Raw genomic sequence first — 23765 nt, forward strand, 5'->3', positions numbered from 1 at the left:
TTTTTCAAAGCATCTTTTGTTAATCTAAAACAAGCCCATTCTTTCATTTTTTTGAGTTCAAACACTTGGCCTGCTGCAGTTACTGGTGGTATAAATACATATTGTAAAATTCAGTGAAACTTTTTCTTATCTTGGAAAATGGTGTATGCCTGTTCCCATGGAATACTATAATAAAAACATCTGAAAACCCCTTATTGCCCCTTATTTATTCTGCTGAGCAAGGCCAGCTGGTGATTTTTTATTTTATTTTTTTTAAATGAACCCGAGTGTTCATGTTGTCTTTATTTGGGAAGACACCCAGAACTTTGATAAGTGACGTAACTTCCCAGGTCTTATTTCATGTAAATACTAGATATGATTGCTAGTCTCAGATGAACGCATACTCAGGAGCCTCTATGCCATTGTGTACAGTAAGAGCTCCTGGGTTGTCCAGGCCAAAGCAGGGGTGGACGTAATTTTGGAAGTGACAGTGGAAGGTGTGTAGGTGTTGTTCCAGATCCACATTAAAGAAGGACAGAGTCCCTCGATTGTAGTCCAGTGCCACTCCAATCCGCACTGGATTCACTGTAATCCTCAGGTCTGGACTCCATCCATTGTGCAGAAACTCATATTTATGCCTAAAGTAAAAAAGGACAATGTTATAATTGTGGTTAGTAAACAAGTTCTAAATATAAAGCTTGTTCTCTCATCCTGTTTGGGATCATTTTCCCACTCCACTAGTTAAGCAGATGCTGAATCATGAGCCAACAGCAGGATTTCAAATGGCTGTGGATTAAAGAAAATGAGAAATGTGATTGTTAAATTGCGCGTTGGCAGAATCACTAAGAAAATGCCCACAATGAAAACCACATTCAGGGCATGTGTGATATGCTGCTCTGATTTACTAAATGCTACAATTCAACTGTCCTGCTTTGTTCCAAGACAGAGTTGCCATAGCAACACTTATAAAGTAACAGATATTCAACTGTGGGCTTTTCTGCCTTCAATAGGCTTAGTTTTGCATAGCACAGATGCACTTTCTTTTTTTTTTGCTTAGGAAAGGAACATTTCTGGTGGCTGGAAGTCTTGGCCCAGTTTCCATGAACTGCTGTAGTCGTCCCTCAGAGGATCAGAACATGCTCAATTGTGGAGATTGCTTGAGAAATCTGCAACTACTTTGTCTGTGTAGTCCTGTGAAAATGAAAGCCAGTGTCTCCTCCTCGTTTCATGACGCCTACTGGTCGACATGGCTCTGGATTTTCATGTGTTTTGGACATTCAATGCTTGATTGGTGGGTGTTCACTAGCGCCACATAGTGGACACAGGAACTCCTTCATAATGTTCCAGCATATCGGGAGTTGACCACATTGACGATTTCATTTAAATCAAGTGATTGGCGACTATGACTCCTAATTGGCACGTAGATGTCTTCAGATGTGTACTTTTGGGCAGACTGGACAGTGTGCACTGCAGTTACATTAAATGTGTTCTCATGGCAACAGTGCATGAAACCTAAAAAGCTTAAAGACCCCTGCCAAGGAAAATCAAGCTTTTAACCTTAACATGTCTGTATGTGTTTTTTGTGTGCTACCAGACTGGTTAAGCATGCTGCTTTCAAGGACAAAACTGATTCATTTTGTTTCATAAGTCACAAACCTTAGGAACCAATCCTGTTCATGGAATGGGTGACGCCTTACACTTCCTTCCTACTTCCTACCTTCCTACCTACTTTAGCGTTGCAAGGTTAAGGAGAGGCCAAATTCTAATGAGCCACTTTAATCATCATTATAAGCCACTTGTAATGATTTTGCAAACTAAGCACGATTAAACAATTATAGTTCAAGCAGAACATATCATGTGACATGTCAACGTGGCTGCAGGGGATCTTTAGAAATTCGGCATCTTTAGGTGTACAGATGACACTGACCAAACTTGAGGTGGATCGGGTTAACCTGCTAGGTGGAGTTTGCAAAGGTACGGAGCCTGAAAACATCCAAAAAGTTAGTGAATTAAACACGGCCAACTTTCCATTTGATTTACGGCATGACGGCAGTTTGAGTCTTGGGATGTTACATGTGCCAGCCAACTTTTGTATATGTGGGTGAAACATACCGCTAGAGCTTGTCCGTTTTGTGGGGGGCGCCATCGAGCCCCCCTGTCACATCCAAGCCCATGATGGTATACCAAATTTGGTGAGCGAGTCTCAGGCATGCCTAGTGCCACATATGCAGCCTCCTGTTTCATTGCGAACAATGCATCACCATGGCAACAGCATGTTATGAGGAATCAAATGATTCACTGTTGAGCATCATTATGGTCTTGAGATTTTTCTGACCAAATTTGAGATTGATGTGGTTAAGAAGAGTACGTGAAAATAACAAATGTCATTTCCTACTGCCAGTAGGTGGTGCAATGACGATAAATGAATTTCGGGGACTCTTATAAAATGTGAAGTTTGGGGCAGATGTGACCATGTTCAGTCGAGTTACAAACCACTTCCTGTCTTTTGATGAAACACTGCTACGCTATTCGACCAAAACAAAAATTTTAACGACTTAACATCATTAAGGCGTTTAATATACACTGACAAAGTAAGGTGGATCTGTTTAACCTCCTCAGAGGAGTTTGTTAAAGTAAGACCCCTCCAATTGGCCAAAAATGCTTCCTGTTGGGTTTTTGAAGTATTGAGACGTTACATGTGCCTACCAAATTTGGTACATCTACGTGAAACCTAAATGTGGGGCTCCAGATTTGAAATTTTGTAGGGAGCACTATTGAGCCAGTTTTCCACACCCACGTCCCATAAGACACAAGAAAATACTTAGATACCACTTATGACACATGCAAAGTTTCATAATTTTGCGAGCAAATTTAGCCCATCAAAAATGCAATTAATTCGTATTAAGAGTAATCCTTTAAATAACAATAGGATTTTTGCACCACTTGGTCACCATAAAGGACTGTTGCTACACCAAATAAGGAAATACTTCATTCTAACAAAACTAGACACAGTTATGAACTAGCTAATAAAACAATATTACACATATTGGAGTGGTCGAAGTGAACATGGTGGTCTCCAGGACATCAACCACAACAGAGGCGTCATAATATATAATAATGTATATAAAACATTATTATTTGAACAGAAATGGTGCAGTCTTACCTTGATGGAGTGAGAATGTGTCTCATACACCAGGAGGTATTGTTGGCGCCGAGGTAGGAGTTCCTCTCCATGTCCTCATAGGCAACGCCGATCCTAAATTCTGTCCCATCCTCCACCTCAACTTCCCAGTAATGCCTGCCTCGCACTGGAATCAGATCCCCCAGGACAGCAACGCATCTGAACACACACACACACAAGCACACACTTATTTTACATAGCTACGCTCATAAAGGTGAATCCATTTCCCGTTATCTTCTGTCGCACTAGTAGCCGTTTGTTTACTTTACCTCGCAAAGGTGTTATCATCTAAGGCCATAGCGCTAATTGGCAGCTCCTCCTCTCCATAAAACATGGTGAAGCCATCTTCAGAGATGGACATGCAGGGATGGGCAGTGTTCTCCAGGAGATAGAAGAATGTACCTGCACAGGTAAACATGGTTAGTCATCATGTGAATGTGCAAAAAGCAGTGATGGAAAGTAACTAAGTACATTTACTAAAGTAATAACTTCAGTACAATTTTGAGGCACTCAAAATGCTACTTTATACTTATACTCAACTACTTTTTTAAAATCTTTTCAGATACAGTTTTTTTTTATTTTTTACGAATGTAATTAGCACATAAACTATGATGCATTATTATTATTATTATATACATTATATTATATATTGCCTGACCACTTACATGTTAATCAGGACCCACCCGAATTGTGAGACAAAGGACTCAAACATGTATTCAAGCTCATTGCTTCATATTATTGGGTCACAAATGAAAAAGGTTGTGAGCCACTGTGTGCATAATCATAATAATACTGTGGATCATAATAATGATCCAGTAAAATAACAGAATTTTTACTGATACTTAAATTACATTTTCTTGCTAATACTTAAAAATAAAGATGAAAAAATAAATAAAAATAAAATTTAGATTTTTTGGGATTTTTTTCATGAGCCTTAAAATGATCTGTGCGCATTTTCCACCGCTGGCCAAACGTACCATGACTGGGCTGATCCACGGTGTCTCTCACCTGTTGTGGAGACGGTAAAATCGTCACTCCTCTCGCTGGGCCCGCCGATGTTGACTGCTCTCACTGAGATGAGGTAACGGCGTCCTGTCTGCAGCTGAATCAGACACTGACAGGTGGGCACGGCTACTACAGACCTGGGGGATTAACCAATGGGACAGGAGGCTGATATCACTTCCTTTTTAAAATGTACAATGACGACAACTTCTTGGATTGGCTTTTATTTCCATACCTCTACCAGAGTGTAAAGCCCTGAAATAACATCTTCGGAAACACTAGATGGATAAATGGGGTGTTTAACTAGGAGCTTCGTCATATCAGGACCATGGGCCCATTGCAGCTTATACAGTTTAGGCTCTCCTATGCAAAAACACACAGACTACTCACATTAATGGTTTGACTGTCTTTAGTGGCCAGATGAAAAATGAAAATGACCCCAAATGCGAGGACAGTATTCTAGCTGAGGCTAACAGTGCTGCAGGAGCTGAAGCTAAGAATAGATTTTCTAGGACAGAGTGTGTCTTGATTCAGCAGCTCTACAACCATGGGACCTCAAAAAATCCCAGGCAAGCACTAACACCGTCTTCTTTATGGATGGATTGTAGCAAATGCCTGATGAAAGGAGAGGTCGGTGAAGACGAATATCATGGGGTGCAGCATCTTTGAAGCTCTGCATATCCAGTGGAGGCACTTCTGTTTCAACTGAGCTATTTTAACTTTGTATCTGAACTCTTGGAATAAAAAACCAAAAAAAAAAAACACATGACAAACTTCAAGGAAAGCGCAAATAAATCTTGAGCTTGTCTCTGTGCTGAATCTGTCAACAATAGGTGTATGTTAATAACACAGTGCTTACTCAGTAACACCGCTCTGTGTGCCATCAGTACCCATCTCACTCAGCTCCACGGTGTAAGAGTCTACAGGGTTGGTGTTTCCTGACTCCCAGCGGATCAGTGCAGCCTCTGGACAGCTAGTGCACTCTCTCTCCTTGATCACAGGAGGCGACGGCACTAAGGAGAGAGACTTTATTTTTTACATCAATCATGTGCGGCTGGAGCGATAACAAAACAGAGAAAAACACATCTGGAAGTCATTCTGGGGGGCATCCATAGACAACAGAACAGTTATTCCAACTGTCACAAGTTTCATGACTCCTCGTGTGGTTGCAGGGGTGTGATTTTATTACCTGTCATGTATAAGGCCTTCTCGCTCGCTGGGCTGATGCCTGTGGTGTTGGTAGCCGTCACCCAGAGCTCATACTGAGCATTGGGCAGCAGGTCCGTCACAGTGCAGTGGGTCTCCTTCACGTTTACCTTGCTTACTGAAAAGTGAGCACAGATTTAATTGTGGCTGCGTCCCTTAGGAAAAACCAGGGATTCCCACTTCCATAGATGCTATTTCAACAGCAGATGGTGTTATCATGCAATGTGAATCTGCAGTCGGTCTCTCTGCGATATACCATGTGGTGCACAGGTGCTGTCAGCTGGTGTGTCCTCCAGCACTGGCCTGTAGTAAAGCTCGTAGTACTCCACCGTGTCGTCGGAGAACAAGCTCCAGCACACGCGCAGGGACGTCTGGGTGGCAGAATTGGGCATCTGGGGGTTGATTACTGGGGCAGATGGAGCTGTTTATATATTGGAGAAACATTATCAACCTGTTTTTTTTTTTTTTTAATAAAGTCATACCACACAAACACAGCATAGGAGCAGTTTTGCATAACATGCCCATGAGACTTTCAGCGCAACACTGACACCTTTGTGTTCTTAATTATTATAACTCTCATCCGTAAAACTGTGACTTTAACACTGAATTTAATACCCTTCCTATAATCACCAACACAAACAGGACAGTTGACCAAAGAGATTCAAATATGAAAGTATATAATACACCAATAGAAGTTTTGGTGACTTGTTCTCTAACGTTTTGTCTTTATTCCTCTATGGGTGAAATTTCTGCTATTTCTTCTCGCTCTCATCTTGTGCTTCACTTCAGGTGTCCCATGCTGCCAAAACATTCACAATTCTGGTTTCACCGTATCTGAGCGACGGTCTTTCTGCCTGTGCTCCTCAGGTCAAATTGATCCTTAGATGCTCACCGTAGTATCTCTCTGGTGCCAAGCTCAAAAAGAAGTGCGGGCACAGTCATTGATCAGTGGGTGAACTGGGGGAGCGGTTTGTAAATCACACCTGGGACAACGTTGATGGAGTCCATCATGGTTTTGACGTCTGACAGGTCAGCAAGTGGTGTGTCAAACTCAAGACGTGTAGCCAGCGTGAGGTCAATCTCCTCTTTGGCAAGCTCCTTGATTCTAAAGTAGTATTAAAAAGAAAAAAAAAAACAAGCTCTAAATACAAAGATTAGACATGAAGGTAATGCAGCTTGTGTAATACCATTCATGTGCATATTTCATCACAGCTGGAGACTGAGCAAGCTCAGTGCTCTGAAAAAAGCTTTTAAGTGCACCTTGAGTGATGGTTTTTGAGTCAAACTACATTTTCCAAGACCAAGAATTTACTTTCACACTTGTATAATATTAGTCTGAAACTACAGGCAAAACACAATGCTAGCCCCGTGCCATTCATGGTTAGTCTTTTAAAGTCACACTGCAGTCACTGCTCGAGCTGCAATGGTTAATTGATTAGTTGTCAACTATTAATGGCCAACAATTTTGATAATTGATAAATGTGGAAAAAAAAAGGTTCTGATTCCAGGTTTTACGTGTGAGTATTTTCTGGTTTCTTTACTCCTCTTTGACAGTAAACTGAACACCTTTGAGTTGTGAGCAAATTTGAGGGTCGTCAAGGGAAACACAAATCGTCATTTTCCACCATTTTCTGATATTCTATAGAGCAAACAACTAATCAATCAATCAACAGATTAATCAACAATGAAAATAATTGTTAGTCACAGCTCTGGTGACCGCCAGGGCAGAGTCACGTCATGTGGCATACTCAATGAGCAGCATCATAATTACCTCTTAATGGCAGCCATAACTGTCTGTCAATAAAGACCAAAGACAGCAACTGAGCAATTAAGTAAATAAATGTAGAAATACTAATCAACACATCGGGACTATAGCAGCATTTAGACATTCATCGCCGTGTATACAACTGTAATCTGCACATTTGAATGGCTGGCAGGCGAGGAAGCACACAAAAACACAAGCTAGGACACCTTAAGGAAAAGCCTCTTGTCTTCGCTGCGGTAGATCTGCTGGGCCAGCTCAATGAGCTCCTTGGAGGCGTCTATTGCCTGACCACAGCCCAGCAGCTGACTGTACAGGGCCTCCAGCTTGCCCTTCTTCTCCTCCTCCAGTCCGGCCGCCCTCTCGTCATATCGCTGAGACAATGTCTGCAGCACATCATTGTAGTGCTGCTCCAAGTGCTGCTCCTGACGGCCAAAATTCTCCTATGCATACATTTGTTTGATCAGAATGGGGCAGTCAGCGGTTTACACATTTGTTAGGCATCAAACAAAACATGGCGAGAAGAAAACAGATCAAGGGCGGCAGTGAACGAAATGGATGCGTTTGATTCTTGAGTTCAGGCCCTGCAGGGGACGCATGATTGGAAAACTGATATCTGACATCTTGAACTTTATTTCTGTCTCTAAGTCCAACAAAACATAATAAAACAATAATAATAAAAAGAAGCATTCCAAAATGCTCACAAAACCATAAAACAGTAAAAATCTATTTCAAAACACATTCCAACAATGTGTTTCACCAGTTCATTAGGTTCAGTAATGTCTGCTGAATGTGACATTTACCTCAACAGTGAGAAAGATTTCCTCCAGATGACCTGCAAAGCTCTCCATCTCAGTAACCTTCCCTTGCAAACGATTCCTGATTGTGATGATCTCACTCTGAAAACCATAGAAAGTCATGCTTTTGCCCTTTTTCTGTTGAATTCAAACTAAACACACGCTTCAGCCGGTGCTGTGAGGACTTTGTAATCATGTCTGTGGCTCGGTAAAAGACCTTTACTGTGGAGAGCTCCATCTTCAGAGATTCAGCCACAAAGATATCTACAATTATAGACGTGTAGTCCACAGTCATTATGTGTCATGCCGTGAGCATTGTTAAGGATATAAATGGACAAATGTAAATGTTTTAATGAATAGCTGTCAAGAAATGTGAGTGCTTTTAATGATTCTGTGTTTATGCTCCCATTTTCACCAAGATCCCCTTGAAAATGTGATTTAGATCCTAAGAACTCATCGTGTTTGAACAGAAATCAAATAATAATATGTTTCATTCATACATCATGGGTCACAGCTGTGTTAGTGTCCCCACCTCGGTTTCTCCCTCCTTAAACACATCATCGTCATCATGTCCGTCCTCTGCCTCAGTGGGAGAGGGAGGGCTGTCCTCCCAGGGCTCAAAACGCAGGGACTCGTTGGTGTTGACAGAAAACCTCTGGAAGGTGGAAACGGCGGGCACCGCCCTCCCTCCTCCGTCTGAAACCACATTGTAGGGCTCCATGGTGGTCGACTCTCTGCTTAACTCCTGGTGCTCACCTTCCTCTGCAATCACATCCAGTGTGGCTCCTCTGATCTCGTACAGGTCCATGAGGGGAGTGACTGTGGGAGGAAAGAGGTTTACAATCCAGTTTCTGATAAAACATCAACAACCTTTTCAAACAAAATCCAAGAAACCTGCATTGAAAAATGACTGAACAGAATGAAAACAACAAAAATGAGCTACAAACTTCTTGTACTTGTACCAAGAAAACTTGCCTGTGCAGAACAATCTATTAAATTATTAATAGTAGTGAGTGAGCAGCTGATTGGAAATTTACCTGGATAATTCAGTAAAAAAAAAATCTGTTCTAAACAACCATTTCAGGCCAACAGTGGTGTCTGACAAGCCAGCTCTGCAAGCAGCAGTCCAACCCTCACCCAGAAGCTAGGACAAAAATAGCTGGGACTCAGATTGCTCAAATGTCACAGGCATTTCAGACAGCCATACAGGAAGTCAGTTATTTATTGAATAAAACACACAATTTAGACCAATTAGAGGCTTGACCTTTGTCAGCACTGTAAAACACTTCATACAAACACACTTAAACACGTAATTTGTGCCAGTTTTAGGTTCAGCATAATTCATTGTCTGGATATTAGGAACTGGAAATCCCCAAACACGTGATTTTAAGGTCAAAGTTGACCACAGTACCAGGGACGTAATGGTGCCTTCAGGCAACCTCGTAAACAAACATTTGCTTAGAAATTTCTCAATTATGACCTCGTCTGCTCTTTCAGTTGTTGATTGAAATTAGAGGCTGGCATTTTATCGTGACAGCTGCTTTGACGCATGAATCAAGCAACACGGACCTCTTGTACACTAAGAGGAAGATAACTGGAGTAGGAAAACGCGTGCCATCGGTGATAAAGGTATTGTCACACTTCATGTCTTCGCAATATAATGTGCACGAAACCACAGAGCTTCAATTTTGTCTTCCATCTTATCATTATTATTAGGTAAATGCGTTAACAGATTCTTTAAAGGATATATTTTATCACTTTGTGAAGCCTTTAACGTTCTAGTTTGGGATAATTACGGATGTTTTCGAGGTGCGTGAAGGCGGCTTACGTCACGCAAATGGCGGACGTTGTAAACAGAGCCAGCAGCAGCTCGGAAGCCAGTGAAATATCTGTTTTTTAAGATGAATAACGTAGAGTGCGAGCGGCTGGACAGTCTGGAGGGCTGGGTGGCGGTGAAAAGCAACATATTTGAAGAAACGGAGGTGTTTAAGCTGGGTTTCATCGTACAGTGGAATGTCATCGAGTGTAAGTTTGCTGTCACCTGCCACAACCGGACGTTACAGCGGCAGAGACGCAAAGCCGAAGTTACCGTCGGCGACCCCCAGATGAGCTGGGCTGGACTCTTTTCTGTGAACGATTTGAAACATATCCACCAGCAGTTTACGTGTGTGGCAGACATCTTGGCAGCCAGCTTCCCGGATTTGTCGGAGTTCGAGGACGGCAACATCTGGGACTTGCTCTTCCTGAATCGGAGGTCAGGTCCCGAAGGCGGCGACGACGACGACGACGAGAGGGACTTTGATACCCCGTGTAGGAAACTCGAGAAATATTTCAGCACAGCCATCGACGTCTGCGGCAGAAAAATTGTCCTCGACACGTTATTCACCCAGGATGAGAGAGATGTGGAGGAGTACTTTGAAAACCTACAGGAGTTCAAGAGGAAGACCATGCAGGAGGAGATGTCAAGGGCCAAAGCTCACCTGCGACAGGTGAGCGGGGTGTGACACGTGTGAGCCACATGGGTGCTGTATTCACACTCAGTCAGCCGGTTCATTAGGCACACAGATCTTAAAACAATGCAGCCATGCAATAAATCCTACATACATGAACATCAGCTCTAAGGTTCAGTGGTTGGAGACTTGAGTTTGTTGTGATGATACTTAGAGGTTTAATGTCAGTGAGGATGGACGAAATATTAGAGACATAACCCCTGATGACGCAATACAATATTAGCATTTAGTTTACTTCGACCATATCAATAAGTATAGATTTAAACACTGAACTTTATAACCTTTCTACAACCTTTCTACATTCTAAAGTTGCTGCAGGTACAGACAAACCCCATAGAAGTCTTATCTATTTTTGAAGCACTCAAAAATACATGTGAACAAGCCAGACAGATATATTCAGAAGAAACGAGTATTTAGTGAGGCTTGAGATTAAGAATTCAGTGTTACCCTGCAGGACTAGCACCACACAGTGGTGTTACAAGCCTGCTATGACACAGCAAACCTTTGATGTTAAGCTGTGTGTGTGTGTGTGTGTGTGTGTGTGTTGCAACACCACCAGCACCGATGTTTGTTTTTCAGCCTGCAAGCATTTGACATGCATTTGAAATAAAGAGATTTGAAGACAGAAATGTGACACGACTCTCCATTTGTTTGTTACGTAAGTAAATAAGCTTGTGAGAGAGATGCCTTGCACTGCACATTTCAAGCCCAGAGGTTTGAAACACTGGGAAAAAATGCAGTCAGTGAGCATCAACATCAGTAACATGTACAATACAACAATAGTGGTACAGTGAATGCCACCTTTAATTGATATCATTTGATGTTTTTTTTGAGAAAAATTGGCAGTGAGTCATATTATTCAGGTTTGTGTATCTGTGATTTAGATATGATGAAATACCACATCATGGAAAAAGCCACATATTCCCCTAATCTCTCTTGCCCTGTTAACCATGTCCATTCCTGCCTACATCACTCACCCCGTTCTCTCCTACAACTAACAGCGTCTCACTTATTCTGAAAGGAATAATATCAACAGTTATATTAGTGTGCTGAGATTTCATCGGAGTGAAAAACAGTTCCCTGCAGAGATATCCATGTTTATCCAATTTATCTGGGGCATGAAAAGTCACTAGTCTGTTGCCTCAGAATAAAGAGCTCAGGTAATTTTGTTTATGTCTTCCATATTTACAGCTGCTGCAGGGTCACGGCAGTACGGACGGAATGGTTGCGCTGATCAGCATTTATGAGGAAGAGGACGAGTCCTACCAGGACCTGGTCACTGTGGCCACCACGTTCTTCCAGTATCTCCTCCAGCCTTTCAGGGACATGAGAGAGCTGGCCTGCCTCTACAAGATGGAGATCCTGGTAAACACAGACTCACTGGCCAGTTCATTAGTTAGCAAGGAAAGACAACAAAGTGGCTGGTGTGGTCTTCTGCTGTAAGGTTCAATGTGTTGTGTGTTCTGATTCATGATTACATACATGTGATGCAGTAACACAAAATACACATGTCCAGATGACACATAATGGCAGTTCTTGTATTAAATGCTCAGAGTTAACAGCGCCTCCCTCCCACCATTAGTATGACTGTGTAACCACCACCCACGCTGCTTTGTTGCTGAAAACAATATTTACATATACTATGTTTAATTCAGTGATCACTGCAGGTTCCCTATCAGTCTTATCTGTGTTATCACTGCTGAGCCTCATACAGCACTAATGGAAGGATTGGCCTGTTCTATCTCTCCAAGTCTCCATCATGGTCTAAGACACATACCCACTGCAGACAGACATGGTTGTGGAGTGATTGACACAATATGGTGTTATTATATGCCTTTCAAGCAAAATGTGAGGTCGAATGTTATTCTCTCACTAAACTGACTTCAACTAAAAGCTGATTTTATATGTATGTGGGTTAAGTCTGCGTTAAATCACTGTGTGTAAAGATGTCCACTGTTTTGCCTACCATGGTTCTCTGCAGAAGTCTTTGGAGTTTGAGGACTTGGGTCCTAAGAGAATTGCAGCTCTGGAGAAGGAGGCGGAGGAGTGGAGAATGAAAGCAGAAGACGCAGTTGCCTCAATTCAGGACATCACTGTCACCTACTTTGCACAGACTTCAAAGGCTCTGGCTGGTATAAATTGCTGTGTTTATTTTTCTTATTTGTGTGTGGATGAATTAGTTAAAGACTTGTGTCATTCCTCCGCACACAGAAAAACAAGGGCCCAAGTTGCATTGCAACTGCAGACAAACAACATGCTATCTAAAATTGAAATAATCAAAAGTCTGCTAACAGTGCACATTGTCATATTAATCTAAAAGCCAATAAAACTGTTAAGGACCACTTCAAATAATTACACAAGGAAAAACATAAAGATACGACAGATAATTGTGAGGAGGGATATTCTTACACGAGCGGTTCTCACTTAAATTGGAAGAGAATTTCCATTTGTTTGGCAGTCATTCCTCCTGTTGGTGCTTTGTGGATTCTCACCTTGATCTGAGAGAAGACCACATCCAGAAACAATTTTTATGTTGATACATGCAATGGTAGCTCTATATTTATGTGCCTGTAAACCCACCATTATTTTAAAGTAAGACGTGTGTGCCTGTGACAAAAAGTAAATTGCAGCTCTCACATAAAAGTATTTTATCACCTCTGAAGTTCTTTACAACACAATTGATCACATCCAACTTTGTAAGACTTTCCTTGGGTGTTTTTGCTTTGTTACTTATTATTGATACGATGCTTTGTATCCATGTTAAACTACAGTATATGTGCGTTGTGTGACACATACATAACGCACTCTTGTGTGCATGTTCAGGTATGCTAAAGCAGATGGAGGAGGATAAGCGTCGTTTTGGAGCTGCTGCCTGGGCGTCAGCAGCTCCCAGACTGGAGAAACTACACTTCCTGTTGGCCAAAGAAACCCTGCAGCATATGAGAACTACAGAGATGTGCCTCAACCGCAAGAAAGACGGCATCAGGGAACGGGTGCGTGTATTGTGTTTTTTTTTGATAACATAAACAACAGCTTTTCTAGTGGTCCTGTGATTTATCAGCATGTTCCATATTGGTAGTATTGGACTCTGACACAGTTTTAAGGCTTTAGTTGTCATTCAGATCCTCATTCGTTCCAGTGCCAAGGACGACACTGCTTTTGTTGTGGCTGTAAGTCTGTAGAGATGTGACACGGTGTCTGCTTGCTCTATTTTATCTTTCACTTGGTATTCCAGTCTGATGTGAATCTCACTGACTTCTACAGTCCTTTGATCTATTTATAAAGCCTCTCTAAAACACACAGAATCCCCTCGATACACCCCCAAAACCTGCATGCATGAATAAGTGATTTTGACTGTGTACATATACAGTATATATTCAAAAGCTATATGCCTATCTGTGAGTCCAGGGGGGTATATCTCTAATGTCAGGATCACAGCATTTCGGTGGAAACTGCAGCAAAGTACTTGCTGCTGTAGGGAGTCGTGCCGTGCATTTGAGCTTTTTGAAAGAGAGCACAGAACACCTCAGCACCTTTGCATTGATATGGCTGCATTATTCATCCGATTAAGCTCTTTAAAAATCAGGTTGCTGGCAGTATCTACCACTGTGAAATCAACATAAGCCTTTACAGAGACAGCTGAGTGTTTGTAATGAGATCAGTGAGCTACACCTACGCAAAATCTTGCGCTGATGGCAACATAACTCGGTGGCTCTTTTGAGCGCGCCTGTGTGCCTGCAGATGACACGGCGTGACGCTCTCACATTTAGTGTGTTTATACATATGTGTGTTTGGAATAAGATTTATATTATCTAAAATCAATTCCCTCTGTACAGCTCTTGTGTCATAGTGGCAGTGTGTGCTTTTATATTTGACATCATTCAAAGCGATTAAGGACTTACATGTGCTTTGAATGTCTCCGCTCATAGACTACATATCAAGCATACTAAATATTACTGTCTTACCTTGCAGGTGAGCGTTGGTTTCAGCTCATTTCATCATAGTATGGCTTGAAGAGATAAAACGAGAACTATGTTATCTGTCATGCACCCTCAGCTTTATTTTCATGTTTTTTTTTTCACCTGGTAATATAGCTGGAAGCAGAGACTATTTGGTATATTCCTACTCGGACGTGGGAGTGTCCTTGAATATGATAACAACGAGTCAGCTGTCAAAATCGGTGTATTCACAAGCAGTTCTACAAAAAAAAATCGAACCCAGAAGGAAGACGATAACACAGATGCCATGAAAAGGAGAATGTGGAGGATATTTTGTCACCAAATAGATCTCAGTTTGACAGCTGAAGTGTAGTTAGTTCAAGGTGTCTTTGAACACAACAAGAGGAGTTTTAAAAAAGAAGTAGTCCCTGCTTGCAAGTGTCTCTCCATCCTCTGAAAGATTAGCGTACCAAGTTTCAAGTCTCTGTAAGTTAAGCTTAATGACTCATTGAAGTGAATGGAAAGTGGCAGCAGGATCAATGGAAACGCATTGTACGCATAAAAGATGGTCAGCAATAAGTACGTAGTATTAGAGTGAAATATGCAAAGCCACAAGTATGATCCTTTAATAAGACTGACTTGACATTTTGTCTGTTGTTGTGGTGCAGATGGGCAGCCTGTCTGGCAGAGTCAAGAGCCACAAAACTGATCCCCGGTCTGCGCCTGAGGACAGCCAGCAGCAGGACACAGTGGACCAGCTGGAGCTGCAGTTCTATGAAACCCAACTAGAGCTGTACGATACCAAGTTTGAGATCCTGAAGAACGAGGAGCAGCTGCTGATGGCTCAGATAGACAGCCTGCGACGACAGCTTAAAGGTAGCTGCACTGTGGTGAATAGTAGATGTGTAGGCTACTTCTCATTTATGGAGGTAAAAGAGGGTTTAAACACACATACACACACACACAACAGTTCATTATAAAAGACTCAAGCAACATTTCCTTAAAGATATATGAAGCACTGTATTTAATGATACTTCTTTTTAAGGATTATACCAGAAATACATAATAGTGAAACGGAGAGAAAAGGCTCAAGGTGGCATCACCCAGTGAAACTCTAACTGGAATCTAAAGATGCTCATACAAACTGCTGTCTTTGCCTGAACACTGTAATTAAATACTGTAGTGCAGTAATGCACAACAGTACAGCTACCAAACAGTTGAGTCAACACCTTTCTGCCACAGTGTCAGTTATAATTAAAAAAAATACACATTACACAATATTTCACACATTTATCACAGGAGTGTTGATTTGGGTTATGTTATGATGTTACAGGGGTGTCTGTTTTTCTGGCCACTCTGTGTATTGTGTACAGGCTTTACTTCAGGGAAATATTTTGTGCATGTAAATATTTCCCTAATTGCTCCTCCCGGGACTTGAGGTGTTTGCTTTCAAGTGGTGTGTATGTACTGTACATTCTGTGTCTGTGGTGACGTTGACTGTGTGCACCCTTACCCTGGCTGGCTTCAGGTTTATTTTCCAACAAAACTAAAAAGCAGGAAGATGTCTTCCACCAGTTGCTGCACACACGGGAGGACAGAGCAAAATACGAGATGTTATAGTTTATGGAGCCTTTCAAGAGTTTAAAGTTTATAGTGTAAATAAGATACTCGTTAATATGCAAAGGCTTTTCTAATGCCCTTGTTGGAATATAAGAATTATTTTATTAGACGTTAAACCTCCAAAACAGGAAGTAATCTGATTTCAGGAAGCAGCTATACGTAACTTTCATTCTGTGTTTTGGTGGTCTGCGTGGATAAAAGCAGTAATGTTTCTCTGAGTAAAGATTACATTTGAGCTCAGAAACCATCAAAAGTAGAAATACAAATTGGAAATGAAGCATGAGGCTTGGATTAAGAGAAGCAGAACTTGAGACGATCAGTGCGCACGGTATCCCAACCATCGCGACCAAGTGCCACAGAGGGTGGTGTAACAGCCCCGGGGGGGAAAGAGCAGAGCTGTGATAAGAGCTAAGGTTACCCAGCTTGGACCTCAGACTGCTCCTGGGTAATGTTTGGCTAGACTAGCCGGACCAAGCACTGCCATGAGCTGTGGTGTGACCACTCGGGGAAGAGAGCCGAGATAAGTCGGGGTAAATTGTTTCGGCAGAATCAGACTTGGTGGAAGGCATTCAGAATTACAAAACAGAAACAGCCAATATCACCATTCATCTTGTTGATGGTCTGTTTTGTTAATGTAGGTCACGGAGAGGCATCCATATTAAATATATTAAATAATATTAAATATTATAAACTTAAAACAAACAAAACAACAGGAAGTTCATCTCTGTGGCATACAGAACGTAAGCACAAGTAATGATGTACTATCTACACTTGTATGAGTTGAGAGAGCACCTTTTGATCAGGTAACAGTGAGTTTCAGTGATTGGACTGCATTTGTGTTTTAGAACTGAAGGAGGAGGTGGTGTACTATGACGTGTGTGAGGATCCAGAGGAGCTGCAGAGCATGATCCACACAAGTGTTCAACAAGCTGACTCTACGGCTGTCACTCAGCTCAAAAGACGCCTTCAGACCTTGGAGACTAAGAGAGGCAACATCTGTGCCCGGCGAGCTTATCTCCGCAACAAAAAGGTATGGGCGGGTACCACTGACACTAAGTTATTTTCAGAAGACATTCTCTGCCCCATTAAAACTGATTTTTAGTGGCATTTCGGCCCTTTTCAAGGGCAAACTTATTGAACTGTGACTAAACTGGAAATTGTTGGAAATGTAGATGACAGAAGATAGTGCCATTTTCCTCACTCTCTGTCCCCTTCACATCCCTAATTGCTGAGTCTTTAAAATAGTTTTACTTTTAGCTGAGAGAGTAATTTAAGCACAGTTGGTGGAGTTAGCGTTTTCTACTATTGCTGGCTGCGTGCTCATTTGTCTGTGATTAAAAAGCATTTTATTGCTCAGAACAAAGTGGGAAGAATCCCCTAGTTAAAGGCTCAACCACAGTAATCTACAGGGAACCAGAATCACATCCATGAATATTTAACACTACAGTAAAAAAAGTGGAACATTGTGAAATAAAAAAAAATCCTCCTAATTAACTGAGACATTATTTCACCCTTGTTATCAGTTTCATTGTTTTTTCCTGAAGCCGATGGACCCACTGATTTATGTGAAACTGTCAAACTGAAAATGATGTTTTTTTTTCTTTTGAATGTATTAATGTTGGTGTGTTTTTAGGATCAGTGCATGGAGGCCCACGAGCAGAAGCAGCTGACAGCCGAGCAGAGCTCCATACGCTTCAACCAGCATCACCAGGTCCACCTGGTATGTCACCACGGCAACGAGAAAACCCACAGACATGCTGCCGCACCGGCATGAGCCACAACTGAAACTGGATCCAGTTCTTTCTCTCTAATGCCTCTCAGTGTCTCCCTCTGTTGTCTGCAGAAACGGGAGAAGAGGAAAGAGGAGGAGCAGAGGAGGAAACTGTGGGTGGACCAGGAGCGAGAGAAGACTCTGAGCAGATTGCGATCCTTCAGAGAGGTCAGGCTCCCTCATTGTCTCCGCTCCGCTTCACCCCACAGCTTCTCTTCTGTTAATGAAACCCCAGAGGTTCCTTCTTCATGCCGGCTTAATTCAATAGATCACCTCAAAATTGAAATTCGGTTATTAACTACTCACCCCCCCACATCGGAGGAGGTTCTGATGACCAAGTGCTGTGGTTGTAGGAATGTTTTAAATGGTGCATAGAGGAGCAGCGCTTTGCCCGAGAGAAAAAGTGAGAGATGAGGGAGTACATTATTTGCCTTTACTTTGGAACAGAACTATTGGGATTTGGTGTGCAAGCTGTTTGGAGTCGAGATGATGAAATCAGCTGATATTAAACTCTCCACATTTTAGGGCAAGGATCCCACAAATTTGGATGTTAAAGACTTGTGACAAAGATGCTCTGGTGACAGAATACTTTACAGCTAAACAATACATTTAGTTTTCTTAACAGACATCACATATCCATCTGCTCCGCTTCAACCTGTTTCTCTGCCAACTCGCATGTTGCGCTGTTGTTAACTGTGGAGTCTTCTGAAAATGCCACATGATATTGACACCGTCTCTCTCTCGCCTTAAGTGCTTTCTTATGTTTTCTTGTCCTTGCGGCAAACTAGCCAACATATATGCCAGTGCTGACATGCCCCTGATAAGCTGATTTTGGCCTTCACCAATATCAGCTCAACCCTAGTTTGTTGAAAATTTGTGGATGAGATTGAAAGTTCATTCAAGACCCTGAAAACAGCAGTTAACATCATCACAATCTGCGGAGGAAAATCATGTGATATGACTGACAGCTCCAGGAGCTGTTCATAAATTCAATCTTAGTTTAATTGTAACAAAAGTGGAAGTTACCGTGTGGAGTTGCACCATACAAACTAGTTCTGAGGTAGAGAATCGTATGATAGTGACTGTCACCGGCTAAACTAAGAAGAGTAAAAGAGATGATGGGTCATAGTCGACACATCTGAACTGACACTTGTTTAATAAAGATGGAAATGAATTACATCTCACAAATTCAACACAGTGTACCTCCCGTGACAAAGTATGCCAATAACATTAGACCAAATTACATACAACCAACGTCATAATGTTACATGTAAACAGATTTCTTACTCCTTCTAAACTGCATGAATACCACTAACTCTGAAACACACACATATTCAACCATTTATGTATATATATAAGTAAGTCAGTCACACCTACATTTACAAATGATTGGCAGTTGAGTTTAGTATGATGTTATGTTTGCCATTTTGCTAGTGGGTGAGGAGTTAATCAGGGTCCCTAAATGCTGAATCCTACAGACTGATGATTCCTCTGACTTTTCCCTCTAACCCCACTGACAGGTTAATACTTGAGGCTTTTACTGAAATACCCCAAGAACTACTGGATGGCTTACCTTGAGATTCATGGTCCCTTAAGGATGAATTTGTAATGACTTTGGCGAATCGCTGACTTTTCATCGGCATCATAACTGTGCCAAAACTTCAATTAGTCCAACAGTGATTTGTGATTAATTACTCATAAAACCAATTACATTCCCATCAGCCTCAGCTAGAGTTGACTTTACAAATAAACTTGCAGATGGATTTAAAAATAGCCGGTGCAACCAAGTCAAGAGCAGCTACAGAGCAGCTGATCAATTTTATGGATTGTTTCTGTCTTATTTAACATTTTAAAAGATGTTCCAATGCGAGTAGATAAGGAGGATTTGTTTTCCCTTAGCGTCATGGTTTTAGATGTGTGTGTTAGTGAGTGTGTGTGTGTGTTCTTGTCCACTTTCCCTCCCTCACTTCACTCTGACGTCACTGTGAGACCTATTTAAAACCAAAGAGCATCAGACTGTTATGTAGTTTGTCGTCTGTCGTCTCTTTCAGAACAAGACAAGATAATGTTGTTGTTTCTCAAACCCTTTTTTCCCCATCTTCTGCCCTCTCTCACAAGAAGCGACAGGGCCAGTACATCCTGAAGACTCCTCAGTCCAGGATGTCTCTGTCAGAAGTCCAGTGTCCCTCCCAGCCGCTGTCCATCATCAGCCTCGAACCCTCTCCCTCATCCAAAGGACCCTCCTCCATCCGCCCTGCACCCCGACGCAATAAAACGCCCAAGAAACAGCAAGCTAAAGACATCCCTGTCCAAATCTACTCTGCACCGCCACCTCCAACTACAACCTGCCCTTCTTCAGCTCTTCCACCTCCTCCTCCCCCACCCCCACCCCCACCACCACCACCACCTCCCCCACCACTGCCCCCTGCCGTACATCCTCCACCTGTCCAAGCATCGCACTCCCCTGAGGACACACCAAAGCCTCTCAGTGAAAAAGAGGAGCCTCCTTTTCCAGCCAAGAACATGCTCAAACAAAATATAGGTGAGACTGAAATACACACAGTATAATTCAGCTTTTATGTGTCTGTTACAAATGGACATCAGAATATTTGATGTGGGAAAAACATGTTCACGTCCTTTTATTTGAAAAATAGAATTCAGATGGAGTTGGATGTGTGAATTTGTTCAACTGCAGGGAAGGTTATGTTTGTTTCCAGAGAAAAGCGTGTGTGTGTGTGTGTGTGTGTGTGTGTGTGTGTGTGTGTGTGTGCATGCGTGTGTGTTTGTGCGTGTGTGTGTCTGTACATGGTGTTCTGTCCTAAATTACCAACTTCCCCCATGAGACCAGTGGAGGCATTTTACCTCAGTTGTGGTCCTGCTGATGCACACTCTCAGCTCCGTGGAGAGAGTAACTTCATTTGGCTTCATTTTTTGGAGCTGTTGTGAAACGGGGGACATTCAAGAGAAAGTTGTTTTTAAAAAAAAAAAAAACTGGAAAAACTGCGTCGTCTGCTTTGTAGGAAAAAATGTTCAGACGCTTCATCAACAGTGAAATTAAAACTGACAACGGCAAAATTATTCTTTACTTCCATCATTGTGAAAGTGTCTCGTTTCCTTTATTGTTGTATCACTGTAGGAACGATGGATGAAGTGTTGGCCTCACTACAGCGTGGACAGATTCAGCTTCGTAAAATCCCTCCTCCCATGACGGCGCCCCCTGCTGCGGACCCGAGGAGCTCGCTGATGTCTGCCATCCGACAGGGAGTCACACTGAAGAAGGTGAGATGTTTACAAGAAGAGAGAACGAGCCAAAGCCCAGAGCTTGACTGACAAATCAGCCAGGCCAGTGCATTGACTAATATTAGCTTATTGCTTGGGTTATGTGAGTTATGTGAGTGTGACCTCTCGTAATGACATTGGGGGTAAATGGGAATAACTGGAGGCAAATTCAGTTTCAAGTTCTTTTCTGTAGTTTAGACTCCGTTTATTGCCATCTTAGCCGAACTGAAAAAGAAACATTAAAAGTGTAGTAGTACAGTATAATCAGCTGAGAGTTATCAGTGTGGACTCTGTACATTATTTTGACTTTTATTAAGTTTAATTTAGAGATGTTGCATTTGCTCGCTTGCATGTTAATAACATTAGCAGGCTTTGTATCCTCAGGGGGATAATTTGCACCTGACAACAATTTGTGCAATTTAGAAAACCATTGAAATGCATACATACATACATACATACATACAGTACATACTGTGTGTAGGATCAGGTTTGTCTTTTTCACAGCAGACAGTTTGACATTTGTCAAAGTAAGAAAACAACTGGTGTTACTAATACTATTACTGATGGCTCTGTTCTATTCAAGTGTCCCACTAAGTCTTGACAGTGTGATGGTGAGCCAGCGTGCACAATAAGAAGAACGTTGTTTTATCTACAACTGCGTTTGTCCTACAGTGACATCAAAATGTCTTCATTGAAATCGCCAAAAGATAAAAAGACACGCCGAAGTTACGTTTCAGACACGTTTCAGTCTGTTGATCCAAAGCATTTAATTGTATTGCATTCGAAAGAAAGAAAAGAGCGTGTTGTGATACAGGCTAATAAATCACAAGTGTCTGTTGATTTTGTCCACCAAACACTATTTTAACAGCAGGATGTAACATGGATCCTGCATGAAAACTGGCATTAAACTGGCTCTAATCGTGCTGCAGGTGGTTGCTGTGCGTGCAGAAGTCCCGAGCAGTGGAGACAATGAGCTGGAGCGCAGCATCAAGGCTGCCATGATGAGGATGAAGAAGGTGGCAGCCGACTCCGACTCCGACGACAGAGGAGACGACGAGCCACGGAGCACAGACTGGGACAGCTGAGAACACACACACACACACACACACACACACACACACACACACACACACACACACACACACACACTGATGAGGCTGTTCTCTTACAGCACCCCTGCTCTGTTTTTCTTCACGGTTCTCAGTTACGGTTTACGCTGCAGCCAAATTTTCACCAAAATGCGTCTTTAATTGACAAGAAATCAGATTAAACTCTTCCTCTCTTCTGATCATATTTTGTCTCTTCAAAAAACACCCTGTGACGCTGTAAAACATCAAAAGCAGCGAGTGGCAGAATCAGGATTTCTTCTCCTCTGAAGCAGTCGGTTTGCAGAAATCCCAAACTGAGAGAATGAGCCGTTGTGCTTCAAGCTAAGCAGTAGTATTGTAATAGTGTGTAAATGATTGCATTTTTCCCCAACACAGTGTCTGAAGGCCTTTTGTGAGACTGTAGCACTGCAGGGGAGGCCTGTGCTGCAGGCAGACACCACTACACTGCACAGCTCCCGTCACAAATAGACTAAACGTGGCTGACTTGTGTTGTTTTTAATGTAAACCGAATCTGAGCAATAGTGTATTAACTTTACCCCCAAAAAGGGCTACAGCAAACTGCATTTTGTTGTTGTTGCATTTTATTGCTAAACAAAGGAAGAATTATGTCCTGACGTGTAGCATTGTTAATTATTTACAGCCAACATGCCTAAAGTGTGTGTGTTTGTGTTACAGTCTGTCTGATGCACTGTCCCGTCACCTTTTTGTGCCACAATTGTGTGAATGCGTGAGGCTTAATTTAGGTGCAATTTCTATATGATCTGTTCCAGTGTGACGCCATAACAAGTGAAGTGACAAAGAATGTTGGATTCATTTATTTTAATAACCAATACTTTTACAATGGGAAGCTTTCTGGCAGATTATTGATGATTTTTATGGCAAACGTTGTACTTATGACCTTTGAACCTGTGACACAGAGCACTTGACTTACCTGAATGGCCCCAAAAGACAAGGCTGTATTGTGTTATGTATGAAAAATACTGTATGGCAAATAACATTAAGTGGTTTGCAGAAGAATTTATTTATGGCTGCACTTTGTTTTAAAACTTTTGATTCTACAAATATTTGAAATGTATTCCAGCGTGTTACAGATGGGGCGATGATGGCTGAGGCTGAAAACACACTTGTTCTGCTGTGTTTCAATAATAAATGAAGACACGTTAGATCATAAAAACTGTTTGGCAATTTCTTTTTTTCTTTGTTTCTTTTTTTTTTTTTCATTCAAAATCTGTTGCTCTTAGGATCTTTTGGATTGCTCGTGCTTTTCCCTGATCCTCACAGGTTAGCTGTACCTGGTCCATAATGAAACTCCCGTTCACATCATGCAAAGAGGTGCCGGAGAACCCCCCCGTGAGTGTACTTTGGCAGATTTGTGGTCCACATGATGATGAGTCATATTGTAATATCCATCCTGGCAGCCGTCCCTCTCACATATCTCTCCTGCAGTGACAGCTCAGACATCCCCAACCAGTTGTGATTGGGTTTATTCAGCTCTGTGTACTTTGAGAGCAGCCGTTAGCAGAGGTAGTTATGGCTGCTCTCGAACGTCACCTCGTTTGCAGGGCCACCACCGGTCTGCGTGTGATTTATTGGTATAATCCGGGTGATTCA

At 42.0% G+C, this 23765-nt stretch overlaps 2 protein-coding genes across 4 annotated transcripts; one reads left to right on the plus strand and one right to left on the minus strand.

The window, feature by feature from the left end:
- Positions 1 to 2: 2 nt before the first annotated feature.
- On the minus strand, positions 3 to 10169 carry LOC139213038 (fibronectin type III and SPRY domain-containing protein 2). 3 transcript variants are annotated; one of them, XM_070844729.1, is made up of 13 exons: positions 10092 to 10169; positions 8460 to 8746; positions 7934 to 8029; positions 7340 to 7573; positions 7140 to 7162; positions 6352 to 6473; positions 5625 to 5789; positions 5352 to 5486; positions 5022 to 5175; positions 4169 to 4302; positions 3430 to 3562; positions 3143 to 3319; positions 3 to 617 (listed from the first exon to the last, which is right to left on the minus strand). In XM_070844729.1, the coding sequence occupies exons 2-13, from the start codon at positions 8733 to 8735 to the stop codon at positions 368 to 370; spliced, it is 1899 nt and encodes a 632-aa protein (XP_070700830.1). In that variant the 5' UTR covers positions 8736 to 8746; positions 10092 to 10169; the 3' UTR covers positions 3 to 367. The 3 variants fall into 3 exon arrangements, with proteins under 3 accessions (XP_070700830.1, XP_070700136.1, XP_070701617.1); XM_070844035.1 differs by lacking the exon at positions 10092 to 10169 and adding an exon at positions 8965 to 9057; XM_070845516.1 differs by lacking the exon at positions 10092 to 10169 and adding an exon at positions 8965 to 9057 and having other exon boundaries at positions 8460 to 8778.
- LOC139212078 (WASP homolog-associated protein with actin, membranes and microtubules) lies at positions 9775 to 23328 on the plus strand. Its single transcript, XM_070842926.1, has 11 exons — positions 9775 to 10416; positions 11629 to 11802; positions 12419 to 12569; positions 13261 to 13430; positions 15044 to 15251; positions 16841 to 17025; positions 17629 to 17715; positions 17839 to 17934; positions 19885 to 20308; positions 20903 to 21045; positions 21975 to 23328. The coding sequence occupies exons 1-11, from the start codon at positions 9829 to 9831 to the stop codon at positions 22128 to 22130; spliced, it is 2382 nt and encodes a 793-aa protein (XP_070699027.1). The 5' UTR covers positions 9775 to 9828; the 3' UTR covers positions 22131 to 23328.
- The last annotated feature ends 437 nt before the right edge of the window (positions 23329 to 23765 follow it).

This window comes from Pempheris klunzingeri, chromosome 1 (assembly GCF_042242105.1).
Source record: "Pempheris klunzingeri isolate RE-2024b chromosome 1, fPemKlu1.hap1, whole genome shotgun sequence".
NCBI lineage: Eukaryota > Metazoa > Chordata > Actinopteri > Acropomatiformes > Pempheridae > Pempheris > Pempheris klunzingeri.

What these genes read in the sequence shown, in the direction of transcription:
- LOC139212078 (XM_070842926.1), top strand. Translation starts at nt 9,829, where the DNA reads ATGAATAACGTAGAGTGCGAGCGGCTGGACAGTCTGGAGGGCTGGGTG. An exon ending in CTTATCTCCGCAACAAAAAG is followed by an intron (nt 17,026 to 17,628) that starts GTATGGGCGGGT and finishes GTGTGTTTTTAG; the next exon opens with GATCAGTGCATGGAGGCCCA. An exon ending in AGCATCACCAGGTCCACCTG is followed by an intron (nt 17,716 to 17,838) that starts GTATGTCACCAC and finishes TGTTGTCTGCAG; the next exon opens with AAACGGGAGAAGAGGAAAGA.
- LOC139213038 (XM_070844729.1), bottom strand. Translation starts at nt 8,735, where the DNA reads ATGGACCTGTACGAGATCAGAGGAGCCACACTGGATGTGATTGCAGAG. An exon ending in TTTTACCGTCTCCACAACAG is followed by an intron (nt 3,563 to 4,168) that starts GTGAGAGACACC and finishes TTACCTGTGCAG; the next exon opens with GTACATTCTTCTATCTCCTG. An exon ending in GATGATAACACCTTTGCGAG is followed by an intron (nt 3,320 to 3,429) that starts GTAAAGTAAACA and finishes GTGTGTGTTCAG; the next exon opens with ATGCGTTGCTGTCCTGGGGG.